General features: G+C 33.5%; 1 protein-coding gene across 1 annotated transcript in view; it reads left to right on the forward strand.

Moving 5' to 3' along the window:
• Positions 1-3,128: 3,128 nt before the first annotated feature.
• LOC119665557 (syntaxin-binding protein 5) overlaps positions 3,129-13,158 on the forward strand; it is a gene marked incomplete at its 5' end in the record, with an annotated part of 138,853 nt that continues 128,823 nt past the window's right edge. Inside the window, 1 exon segment of the mRNA XM_038074785.1 lies at positions 3,129-3,325. Within this exon segment, the coding sequence (XP_037930713.1) occupies positions 3,203-3,325 (123 nt within the window).

The following is a 13,158-nucleotide window of genomic DNA, read 5'->3' on the forward strand; positions in this document are numbered from 1 at the left end:
AAAAATATCAACAACTATAGTTCAAAGCGCACAAAATGACTTGATAGCAATGCAAATTTCTTTGGACTTATTAACTATGAAATGTTTGAAAACTCCAAACTCTCCCTCATGTTGAAGCTATAAAATTTAAAATTGAGTCACAACGAGTCCATGTGACACAGAAATAACTCAAATATGATTTCCCCGACTTCTGCGACTGATTTTTGTGAATTTGCCCTCACTCATTTTTGCCCTTCATTTTTAAAATTTTTTGAATGATCCACACTCTATGTTTATACACTCTTTGGTTTCATCGAAGTCTGTAAAAGTACTTAAATAGTAAACCATTTTTTTTAAATTGTGGTGGTACTGTTTTGATAATGTTTTGAAAGTAAAGTCTTTAAAGTAAAATTTTTTGTAATTGGATATTAATTTTTTCAATCAATAACACGACCGCAGGTTGTGAAACATTATCACTAAATATCACTATCATTACTCTCCGTAGACTAATCTTTGGTTTCCATATGTTGTCAGAAACTTGATGTGTATATTTGTTAAGAATAAAAGGTGCATGAATAATCAAACGGTAGTTTTGAAACGTATAGATGTTAAAACAAGATTATTAAGTGCAACAAGCCGAATACGAACGGCTCTCGAAGTAGATAAAACGTCAGGCAAAACGTGATAAACAGAGCTACTATAATATGCTAAGTGTAGCAGCCCAAGTTGCCTCAGAGAAGGGGGATCTTGAAGAGGTGTTCAATATAAGTCGGAATACAGCTGGTAAGAAAGACCAGTACAGCACCTGTTAAAACTGAAAATAGCTGCATTGTAACTAATGTCGTCGAACAAATGTCACTGTGGAAAAATTACTTCGAAAGAGCGCTGAATACAATACATGACAAAAACAATGAAAACAGTCAACAGTTACATGCGGTTAGACGACGCAATTCTGATAGATCCATAAAATGCAGACCACCCAGTATTGAAGAAATACACGAAGCAATTGTATCTCTAAAATCAGGTAAAGCATCGGGAAACGACAACATGCTTGCAGAAATATTTAAAATAATATTGGAAACAATATCTGGAAAGTTGCATCTCTTGTTTGTCGAAGTATGGAACACTAAATGTATTCCAAAGAAATCGAAAAAGGTTATTATGGTCATCCCTCTTAAAGTCGCCAATATTATTAAAAGCAGGTGTAAAGGAGCTACATGTAAAGTATTACACAATGGGGCGCTGAGCGATTCAATTCTAGTGGCTTTTTTCAACACGGCATCTAACGTTACTGCAAATAGAAGTGGTGATAGCAGGCAACCTTGCTTAACTCCGATCTGCGACAGAAAGGGCTCAATATTGCTGCCGCAATGTAGGACTCTAGCACTTGCCTCGCTGTACTGCATTTTGATGATGCTTCTGATTTTTTCGGGAACACCTACCGTTTTAAAACGCGAACCATATGGCACTGCGATTTATAGAGTCAAAGACTTTTTGTTGCAGTCCCTTTTATCACCCTTATAAAATTTGATAATCAGACTTTCTTTCTTTCTGATTTCGACAAAGAGCGGTCTGAGTGTGTTAGCTAGCACTAGAGATTTAGTTTTAAATACCTACTTTAGCGGCCAGATTATCTAGATTAACTATGGATTGCACAATTTCATCTCTGTCAGACGGACTCGTAGGGATGGATCTTAAAGACCGTGGGGGTGGGAATAGCGTTCTGTCTACGTTCGCTGACGTAACAGAACTGTGGTTAGATGCTTCTAGGAAGTGTTCAAGCCAGCGAATTAGTTGCTCATCGGCCGTAGTTAATACGCTATCATTCTTTTCCTTTATGGGGAGGTTATTTGAAACTTGTTTATTTGTGAGCTTTCGTGTGACATTAAACACTTTTCAAAATGTCTCATAGGCTTGCTGCTCCGTTTCAGCAACGAGGCTGTTTATAAAACTGTGCTTGTCGTTTCTGGTCTTTCGCTTAACATTCTTTACTAGCGATTGGTATAAGACTTGTGTCAAAGTTCTCTGCTCAACACTTATGGCATTAATTAATTGTGATTTAGCGAGGCGTCTTTCTGTAACAAGAGACCAAAATGCAGGTGTAAGCCATTTTTTATCTTCCCAACTAGCTGCTCTGATAACTTCTGCATTATCGCCAATCATGCGCTTAGTTATATTCCACAACTTGCTTATATCAGTGGTAGAGTTCACTTCAGCTTCTACTTAAGCTCTTTTGTTTTTAACGATTAAAATTTTTACAATAAAATTTAATACTACAGCGCCGCGAACGACAGATTTTCTAGCAACGGAACCACAACAGAACAAACACAATACGATTTCCTAATACAGTTCACACTTATGTATATTAAAAGGAAAACTCACTTGGTTAAAACGAAATGCTGACTACGAAAACAAATGTAAAAGGAGTTGCTAATTAATATTAAATTCATCAAGAAAACCAACTCACCGAAATCCACTCCGCAGCAACAGAACTGGTACACTTGAAAATCCTGAACTTACCATACATGATCATGATTTGATAATGCGCAAACAAATATATTTGAATAAAAGAGTGCTAGAGCTACCTTGAGTTATCGTTTTTTTTTATGTTTGGTTTTCTGGTATTTAAATAAAATAAAACACTTTAACCGTCACACATTTGAAACACATTTAATAAAATTAAAACGAAACGAAACAATAAAAAAAATGTTAAACTAAGAAAGCTTTTGTGCAAAGGTGTGGCACTAGATCAAAGCTTAGGCTTTGACTTCCAGTTTTCACATTATTTTGAAACGAGAATTCGCCATAAAGTTGGACTTTCGTTTTGCATTGCAGGGGAACATAAAACGAGCTTTATCAACGGTCAATGAACTTTAACGCATTTACGGAGAGCACCGTACTTGCCAGTAAAGTAAAAAGGTTTACTTTTTTAAGTAAAAATTTAAGTATTTATTTTTATACGTATTTTCTAAAATTTCTTTAAGTAACTCTGTTTTCACAAAGTAGTATTGCTAGCGACACAAATATTATTACTACATATTTTGCTTAAATACTGCGCAATAGTTACATTGGTACTCCATCATAATTTTAAACATATATCAAATTACTCGAAAGTATTAATCCTAATGTATAGGTTTTTTTGTTTTCAGATTTATAGAAGTGGATAAATTTATACTGTCCCCCAAAATTTTATTTGTCATAAAATCGACACCCTTTTAGCAAAATGAAAAAGTTTACATTTAAAGGAGTCTTAGATGGTTTTCGACAAAGTGTTCAGCCGCAACAAATTAAGCAGGAACAAGAAATACAGGAGCAACTGAAACCAGAACAATTTATGCTCAAAAAGGTAATTTTCATTGTATACAATAAGAACATATTCATTAATTTTACTTTTAGTCAATTTGTAAAAATTTTATCCATAACTTGACAAAAGAAAAAATATGTTGTAGCTGGCGTTTGTTTTATTTGGTAGTTGAATTGACCTATCATAAGACACACGCGGCTATTACATATTTTTAAAAGCTATATTTGTTTGATTATAAGCTCTTTCAAAATTATATAAATTATCAGTACTTAAAACATTATGTAAAACTATTTTATTATATATTACATCACTCAATAAGTCGTGTGACTGACACACAGATGGCGCTGCCATTTTCAAATCCAAATAACGTTTATGAAGTACCAACCTTCAAAAGACTATGTGTAAAACTTCATGACATTTCGATTAGTCAGAAAAAAAGTGGCAGCCATTTAAGTGAAGCTACTTTTGTTATTTTCAAAACAATGAATTCAAAATAATTTCGTGTGTTAATTTATCATTGCTTCTTGATTAAAAAAAATACTGTACAAGCTCAGCAATGATTTCAAAAGTGTTATCCGGACTCTGCTCCACCCAAAAGAACCATTTATTATTGGTTTGCTGAAGTTAATCGTGGTCGTACAGACACCGATGATGGTGAACGTTTTGATCGTCTAATTGAGGTGGTTACTGCATAAAAGATTAAAAAAGTCCAGAAATTGGTTATATTTCATCGTAAATTGAAATTGCGTAAGATAACTGATATCAGATGGCAGTGTGTTTACAATTCTGCATGAAGATTTGACTATGAGAAAGCTCTTTTCAAAGTGAGTGCTGCGTTTACTCACAGTCGATCAAAAACAACAACGTGTTGATGATTCAGAGCAGTGTTTGGCAATGTTTATACGTAATAAAATAGATTTTGTGCGTGGATGAAACATAGATCCATCACTTCATTCCGGAATCAAAACACTCATCATCTGAGCGGGCTGTAGCCAGTGAACCACGTTCGAAGCGTCCAAAGGCACAACAGTCAGCTGGGAAGGTGATGGCTTCAGTATTATGGGATGCACATGGTATAATCTTCATTGACTATTTCGAAAAAGGGAAAACCAATAATAGTAACTACTACACGGCATTACTGGAGCAAAAATTGTGAAAAAACGACCGCATATGGCGAAGAAAAAAATTTTGTTTCATCAAGACAATGCACCATGTCACAAATCAATAAAAACGATGCCAAAATTGCACGAATTACACTTTAAATTTCTTCCTCATCCACCGCATAGTCCAGATCTGGCCCCAACGACTACTGGTCTCAAAAAAATGCTCGCAGGTAAGAAATTCATCTCAAATCTCATCTTAAGAAGTAATTGCTGAAACTAAAGCCTATTTCGAGGTAAAAGACAAATCCTTCTACAAGCACGGCATCGAGAAGTTGAAGAACAGTTGGAATTATTGCGGTGCCCTAGAAGGAGATAATATTGATGAGTAAAATCGATTTTTGGCAGAAAAAATTTGTTTTTCTTAGTTAGTCACACGACTTATTGAATGTTGTGTTATATGAATCCAATAAATGATGGAGAGAATAATTATTTTTTATTTAACTTCTAAAAAAATCAATTGAATCAAATATTTAATATTTTCCATGGAATAAAATAAAATTTAAAATATTTACATTACAACACCTAATATAAATAGAATTAGATATACTGTACATCTGGTTTTTTTAATTATAAAGCGTATAAAATTAAAGAACACACGAAATAGTTCATTATTGAGTTGCCTGTTTAAAGTTTTAGTTATTAATTTTTAATACTTACTATAAATTTTATATGGTCAATCTATTTTATATGATTGAATTAAATTTATTATTAATTGAATTTTATATGATTTATTTAATTAATAATAAGAACCTGAAAATGTATTTAATTATTTGTATATTAAAATATAAAACGTAATTACATATTAAATAACATGGTGTTTATTAATATACTTCATGATATCATTGCTACTACATGGTATAGTACAGTCTTTATTACAGAACTTATTAATACCATTTACACTAACAGCAAGTATGGTTGAGCTACTGCTAGTGCTTACTCATCTCATAATAGACAAACCTCATATATTTAGATCAGTATAAAATTTCATCAAAAATAAAATTAATTATAATTTGAAAGATCTTGTGCATTGCATGCACACAAAATTTATCATATATTTTATGGAAAATATGCACAAAAACAAAGACTGTTAATCAACTTTAGAAATATTGCCTCATTGGAGTCATTTTTTGTTCTGCATATGTGTATTGTTTGTTTGTGACATTAGTTAGTTAAACAGCGTAAAATGTAAAAACAGAAATATACCCGTTAAGACATGTAATACACCTAAAAAATTATATGTTAATGTTAAAAAAATTATAAATTCTTATGCTATTGCAAAACCATAATTTTTATCCATTGAAATATAAATGCAGATGGTAATAATAATTACAGCAAAAAGCACAGTTCATAAGATCTATGCAGAACATGACTTGTTACGATATTAGTTCAGTAAGACTGATATGGATTATGTTCAGAAATAATATATGCCAACAACATTGCTGTTAATTTCCCATACATTGAACATATATATTTAAAATTAACAAATTGGCCTGCAGTGAGCAAACCTACAAGCTGTCATCAGCTGATGACATCAGTTTTTTGCTGCAAGTCGAAGAAGAGAGGCATACAATCGAAAAACGTGTTCAACATTGTCAATATTGCAAACATCGCCGGATTGAAAAACTTTGTCAAGAATTAAATAAAAATCATCGTAGAACCATTTCAAAAAATATAAACATAGAAATTGTATTTTAAATAAGATTTAAAAGCTTTGTGTTTACAAAATAAACTGTTTTATTTCTCCCTACAACATATACTTTTCTTTTTAAAATATTGTAGTGTCATACCAAACCATGAACACATGCATGGTCATCGCAGACATTCTGTATACCATATACAATATTTAAATTATTGCGTTGGAATATAAATATTTAATGTAACAATATATATCAGTTAATAATATTTATAATTTTTTTTTTTGCTTTTTATTGGCATTATAAATAAAATATAAAGCATCCAACCGCAATAATATATTATATCTGTATAATTCATTCCCTAATATTAAATATGCATCTATCAATGCATACGCAATATCTTTATTTAAAAACACAAGCAAAATACATGCAATATAAATACAAACAAAATTTTTTCTACTTCTTGTGCAAACGAAGCTACAACCACTACCTTAGAAAAAAGAGCACTAAAAAGACCACTACGTTCGGAAAAAGATTACTAAAAAGAGCACTACCTTCGTGAAAAGATCGTTAAAAAGAGCACTACCTTCGAGAAAAGAACACTAACTCTAAAAATAAACAGTTTGTGTTCGTGGACACAAACTTTAAAAAATTGATGATGTGTTTCGGTCATGAGCAGTACACTACGATACTGTACTGTTTGTTTTCGTTCACTAATTTTAATATCCGGTTCTTAGTTTTTTCACAGATAAAGAATTCCGGAGCTGTTCAAACGCAATCTTAGCTTTGTTTACTCTTCTTCTTCGTTCCCGTACGTTCCCAGGTTTCGGCAGATTTCGCAGCCGTAGAGCAGAACGCTCTTAACAATACTGTTAAATAACCCCAGCTTGGTGTGCCGGGAAAGTATTGAAGAGCTACAAACTTTATTTATTAACGAAAAGGCGGAGAATCCCTTGTTAATTCGGCTTTGGATGTCGACTGCCGCGCCACCGTTCGGCGATATTATACTTTCTAAGTATGTGAAGCTGCTGACGTTATCGATTTCTGTATCGTTCAGGTTGAATTTGCTGGTAGGGTCAGATTTGTTTATCTTCATTGCCTTTGTCTTTGCCGTGTTCACTATAAGGGCAACTTTTCGTGATTCGTGAACTAAGTCGTTGATTTTATCTTGCATATCGTTCTGTCCTGTCATGTTGAGAGAAAGCAAATGTCGTCAGCATGCTAGATACTTGAGGTGGTTTGAAAACCCCCAGCGTATACTCCGTCATGACTGGTCAATAGCTTTAGTAAGGACGTCGTCTAACACAATTAAAAACAAAATAGACGACATCAGACAGGGTTGTCGAACACCTGAAGTAGTGGCAAAGGGGGTTGACGCTTGCCAATTAAGGAGGACGACTGTTTTCCCATATGCTTTTCAGGAGAGGTTGAAACATTTTAGCGGTAGTCGAAAGACAAGCTTTTAACAGTTCCGCAGTCATACCATAAACGTCTGTCCCGCTTGCATGAAAGCTTCATTCGTTTCACTATCTCATTGTACGCGACTTGGGGTTCTGCTCTATTGTTTTAGCATTGTCAGATCTTTGCAGCTCTGCGGCATTCGAGGAGAGACCAGGTAGACTCTGACATCCACGACTTTCTGTTGCGGGAGCGATGACCCAAGACATCTTCAGCATTTGTAGGAAATGCTGATTTAATTGTCTGCCAAATTTGTCCAGTGTTGCCGGACACTTCTGGGCTTTGGAGCTGTTCAATTGAGGTACTAAGTTTGTAAACGAAGGTGCTTTTTACGTCTTCAGAATTTAGTTTCGAAATATCGTATTTAGGCAGTGAATTCAAAGTACGTCGGTGTCCAGCCATACACATTTTTAAACGAAGTGTCGTGGCTAGAAGATGATGAACTGACGCTATATCGGCGTTGCGCTCAAAGAGGTTGCTCCTCCACATTTTTCCTATACAGAAGTGGTCAATATGATTGTCAAGCTTGAATTTAAGGAGTTCCCGGGATAGTTGCTCCAATTTTCCTGGTTCGATTAGGGATCGAACATTCCAGACGCCGATCAAGGATTTTGATTTCATGGAGAGGAAGTTTTGGTCGTTTCGTGGTTGGTTGTTTAAAGTTGTTGTGGTTAAAGTTGTACCTAACGAATTAATTCTGTTCAAACGTGAGTTTCGCACCTCCAAATTCGTTGTGCATGCTGCCGAAGCAGGTGAATTCGCCCTATCAGTTCGGGTACCTCTTGGAGACTGTAATACCATCGGGTTTTGACTCATGTTTTATATCCAGAAAAAAAGTGAAAGGGAGCAAAGCCCTAATGATGGGTTACAAGAGAAATGTCAGTCCTGTAAGCTTTGCACGTAGTGACAGGTCACTTTTAAATAGGACACCGAACCTGGAGAACAGACGCATTTGCAGCCGCTCACTATGAGTACCGACGCTACGTTGTGGACTGTGCTTAGCTTCATTACTCTTCATTCGACCTTAGGAAGTTACCGCCGGCATCGCTCGAAGATTTTTCGTAACTACTGAGCATCCTCACCGCGTTAAGGTGGCAATCCTCGAGGAGGGTTGTTTTTATTAGTGAAAAAATATCCTTACCAGCTCTATTTTCTGCAGAGAAATGCTTCCTAAATAAACGAAATCATCAATGATTTCGATGTTTTAGTCGTCGACTTGGAAACTTTTTGCAATTGTTGAATTTATCTTCATTTATTTTTATTGTTGCGTTTTTTGATTCAGAATTTATATCATTAATTTTTCTTTGCATGAAAGAAAGTAAAAAGCTACGCTAAGGTGTGCGCGCAAAAAACATCACTTGGTGTTTTTTCCAAATATATGTAAAGCGTAGGAAATAATTTAAACTCTTTACTCTTTACAAAATATAGCAGTTTAAAATAAATTACAAGAAAAGTGTTGGAAAAACTAAACTAATTGCAACTCACGAAATCGTGTAATTGTATAATAAATAATAAGTAGTAATAAAAAGTAATAAATAATAGCTAAATAATTAACAACTGCTAAATAAATAAAATAAATAAATACGCGAAAGGACGCTTAAAATATTGATAAATCTTTATCTTAATAATCCAAATCTTAATAAAATAACTCGACCACCTCTTATTGTTATCAACGGCTTAAATGATTTAAAAAATGGTATGCTCAACTTATCGCAACTATAAAAAACAAGTTTTTTGTGAGACTTATAAATAATGGTTTATATAGAGTATCAATTTTTGACTCTTTTGACTACAGATCTGTCACAAAACTCCTAACTCACGAAAACATTTTCTAGTTCAGCTACGAAGACAAGCAAATTAGGCCAATAAAAGTTATAGTAAAAAATCTTCACCACTCGTGTGATCAAGAATAAATTATAAACGACTCAAGCAATCAAGGTTTAAAAACAATCAGTGCGATAAACTAACTCAAATGAAAGACTAAAGAACCACTTGATATGTTCCTTTTGTCATTTGACTCAATCGAAGATGTGAAGAAAATCTATGAGATAAAAAGTATTCTTAACACAATTGTAAAGATTGAACTCATCAAACCGTCAAACTTAATTCCTCAATGCAAAAAATGTCAATCGTTCGGTCACACAAAAGATTTCTGTGGAAAACCTCCACGATGTGTTAAATGCGCCGGCAAACATTTAACTTCTGGCTGCCAATAGACAGCGTCCGATAAGCTTAAATGCTGCAACTGTAACGAACTGCATTCAGCGAACTATCGTGGTTGTATAGTCACTAAAGAATTACAAAAAATAAAATTGAAAAACAAACGTGACAAAATTAAGGCTGACGAAAATAATTAAGTTGCTGTAACAAAAAGTAAATTTAAAATTGCTGGACATACTAGTGTTAGAACAGTCACTTACGCCCAAACTGTAAAGGGACCCATTCAAAGTACTGACTCACAAAGCAACTAACAACGTCTGAGCGTGCTAGAGCACAATATGAAATTTTTAGCTTATGACTAATCGTTTGAAACTATTCTTATGGAATGCAAATGGCTTACCAAAACATAAAAATGAACTCGAAATCGTATTAAATAGCGAAAACATTGATATCAGTTTAATCGCTAAAACTTATTTCACTAAGCAATAGCATACAACGTTTAAAAACTATACTCTACACGATACCACACATCCCCATAATTGAGCTAGAGGTGACAGCGCTGTCATAATTAGAAACTCTACAAATGAATTTCAAGCTACTTTTGTTTCCATGGAAACCTTTAATCAATCGCTAGTCGTAACTGCTTAATATAGTCCTCCTAGGCATCAGTTGAAGTGCACAGACTACTTATCTCTTTTTAGCCGGTTTCAAGGACGTTTCGTAATTGGAGGAAACTTGAACGCAAACAATACGTTTTGGGGGTCAAGACTTACTACAAGAAAAGAAAAAGAAATGTAGAAAGCCATGCAATTCGCAGCTTGTAATTCGATATAAACTTGTAAACCAAAGTAATCAAAGCAACCAAAGTGTAAGCCGTCGGATACTAGCAAAGTTCCAGGCCTCATTCATTTCTTTGTCTACAAAAACATTCCAACATCTCACCTAACCATCTCAGAAAGCTTCGACTTTAGCTCTTATCACTCATCAGTGCTGCTGAAAGTTTCACTGAATTGAACAATAAACCAGAACACACCTAAGATAGTAAATACATTTACCGACTAGAAATAACTCCAACTGCGGTTTACACATTTGCGCAAGATTGACTACATTTTTTAAAAGCGAGCAACTAGACGACGCAGTACTTCACTTTACTCAGTAACTGCAGTTGGCAGCATAGAACAGTACACCAACACCAAAACTCCAAATTCTACATGGTGAAGAATATCCAACTTTCATCATAAACTAGATTATGGAGGAGCAAAAATTACAGAAACATTAGCAAGCAACTAGATGTCCGTTAATAAAGTTGCAATTAAACCGAGGAACTAAAAAATTCATATTTATTAAATATGAATATTAAATAAGTCATATTTAATATTCATAATAATTACAGTACTCTTCCCTAAAGAATTTGGGTCATGCTAGTGCAACGACCACACGTGCTTTATCATTTGTAATTGTAACTGCATGAGTCAAATGCATTCAAAATGTGACATGATCAAAGTCAAAGCGACAGTTCGACAAAAGTGCGTTTAATAAATTATGTCACATTTGTTTTGTCTACAATGCAATGACTTGTCACATTAAGCATTGACGTAGGTCATGGGCACAACACTGCTTAGTTTGATGCAGTGATAAACATTAATCCAGTCATGACGTAAAGAGGGTTTTTGAAGATACCTCGAGTTAATAAAGAGTAAAAGTGCTTAAGTTCACTGGCGCAAATAGCTTCAACATTAAATTAAATTAAGACTCGAAAGGTATGTACATGTTCTAACTTCTCTATTATATGCTAACTTTTGCTATAAATGTATTTTTTAAGCAACATGTATGTGGTACTTCTGTATTATCACTTTATTATCAAATAAAACCCTTTTAAATGTATGGTGTAAATACTAATGAACGCCGAAGGCTGTGGTCAAACATGTCGTGATTTATTTTAATCGCTTGATGATAAATTTGCTGATTATTGTTTTGAGTTAATGGATCTAATTCAAAGGGTCTTGCTCGGCAAAAGTTTCTTAGCGTACTTTATTGCTGGTGCCGTCGTTGCAGTTGGGTTGAGTCGGGTTGATTAATACCTCTTAGAATGACGGTTCTGTGTTCTGCTCATTGTTTACTGCGAGAAATGTTGGTTTTAGCTTTTCTATTGAAACGTATAGCTGTTTACTCGGGTATTATGTTACAAGTGCATAATTGTAACTCCATGAGTCAAACAAAATTAAAAGTGTAAATGATCAAAGTCAAAACGACAAAGCGACAAATGTGCATTCAATAAATTATTATTTTTTTTTGCAGTTTATAAAATATTTATTGAATCTTTCTAAAAACGAAACTAACAATAAATGGATCAAATCTTGAAACTAAATTTATTTTTTTCCCTAAGCCATTGTTTTGGAAAAAACTATTGAGACATTAAATAATTTATAATAAGATAAGATTGAATATAAAATTAAAATTGAAATTAAAATTAAAAAAACTATAATTAATTTAAAATTAAAATCAATTCAAAAAATCACATTCAATTCAATTAAATAAAATTTATATTGTAAATCAAATAAAAATTTAGAAAGTTAACAGATGTTAATGGTGTCCTTCTTTTTTAAACGTCTGTGGCCTTTGTTTAGTAAGATTTTTTTGGGTTGTTTTTTCAGTTCTTATCGAGCTACTTCAGGACTCGTTGAGATAACTTCAGAAAATTGGTTAACAATAGCATCAATTTCATTATTCTCTTTTAAAGAAGCATATTGTGGTATATGGCAAAAAACATATTTAGGAAATTTTAACCAGTTTATATAGTTCCATATTGGCATTGATTTTATAGTGGGCAAATCATACCAAGAATTTTAGGGCGTGCTTTAACATACATGTGATTTCTACAGCGATCATGCGGGGGGAGCTCTAACAACTTCTCACTCTCACGTAAGATCGCTGAATAGGTATAAAGCAGAAAATTTCGAGTCTTTGTTAAAAATCGGTTTTGCCGTAAGCAGAGTTGTGAATTGGCTTTGGATTAAACAAGACAGTTTTACTAGTGCTTTCTTTCTTTTTTTTTTTTTTGATTTTCTTATAAAAAATACAAATTGTACAAATAGCGTTTTTATTTAAAAGACTAAATAAGAACTAAATAAATGTATATAGTTAATACATAACATGTGAGTGTTTTTAATTATAAAGAAATAAATAAAAATACATAAAGATATACATAACTATGTATATCTTTCGTTAGACTTTGCGTTTGGATAGATCTATTCTGTTGACTTTGTGCTGTTATTATTGTTGGTGAGTGGTCTGATGACAGTTCAACTGATGGAAATGCGGTGATTGTTGTTAGTTTAATATTTTTACTTAGGCTAAAGTCAATAAGATCTGGGACTTTTTGTCGATCAGAAGACCAGTAAGTTGGCTGTTCAGTTGAAATAACATCGAGATCTTTTGTTTTGAAAGTCTTGGACTTCTA

The sequence above is a fragment of the Teleopsis dalmanni genome, chromosome 1 (assembly GCF_002237135.1).
Source record: "Teleopsis dalmanni isolate 2A chromosome 1, ASM223713v2, whole genome shotgun sequence".
Lineage (NCBI taxonomy): Eukaryota > Metazoa > Arthropoda > Insecta > Diptera > Diopsidae > Teleopsis > Teleopsis dalmanni.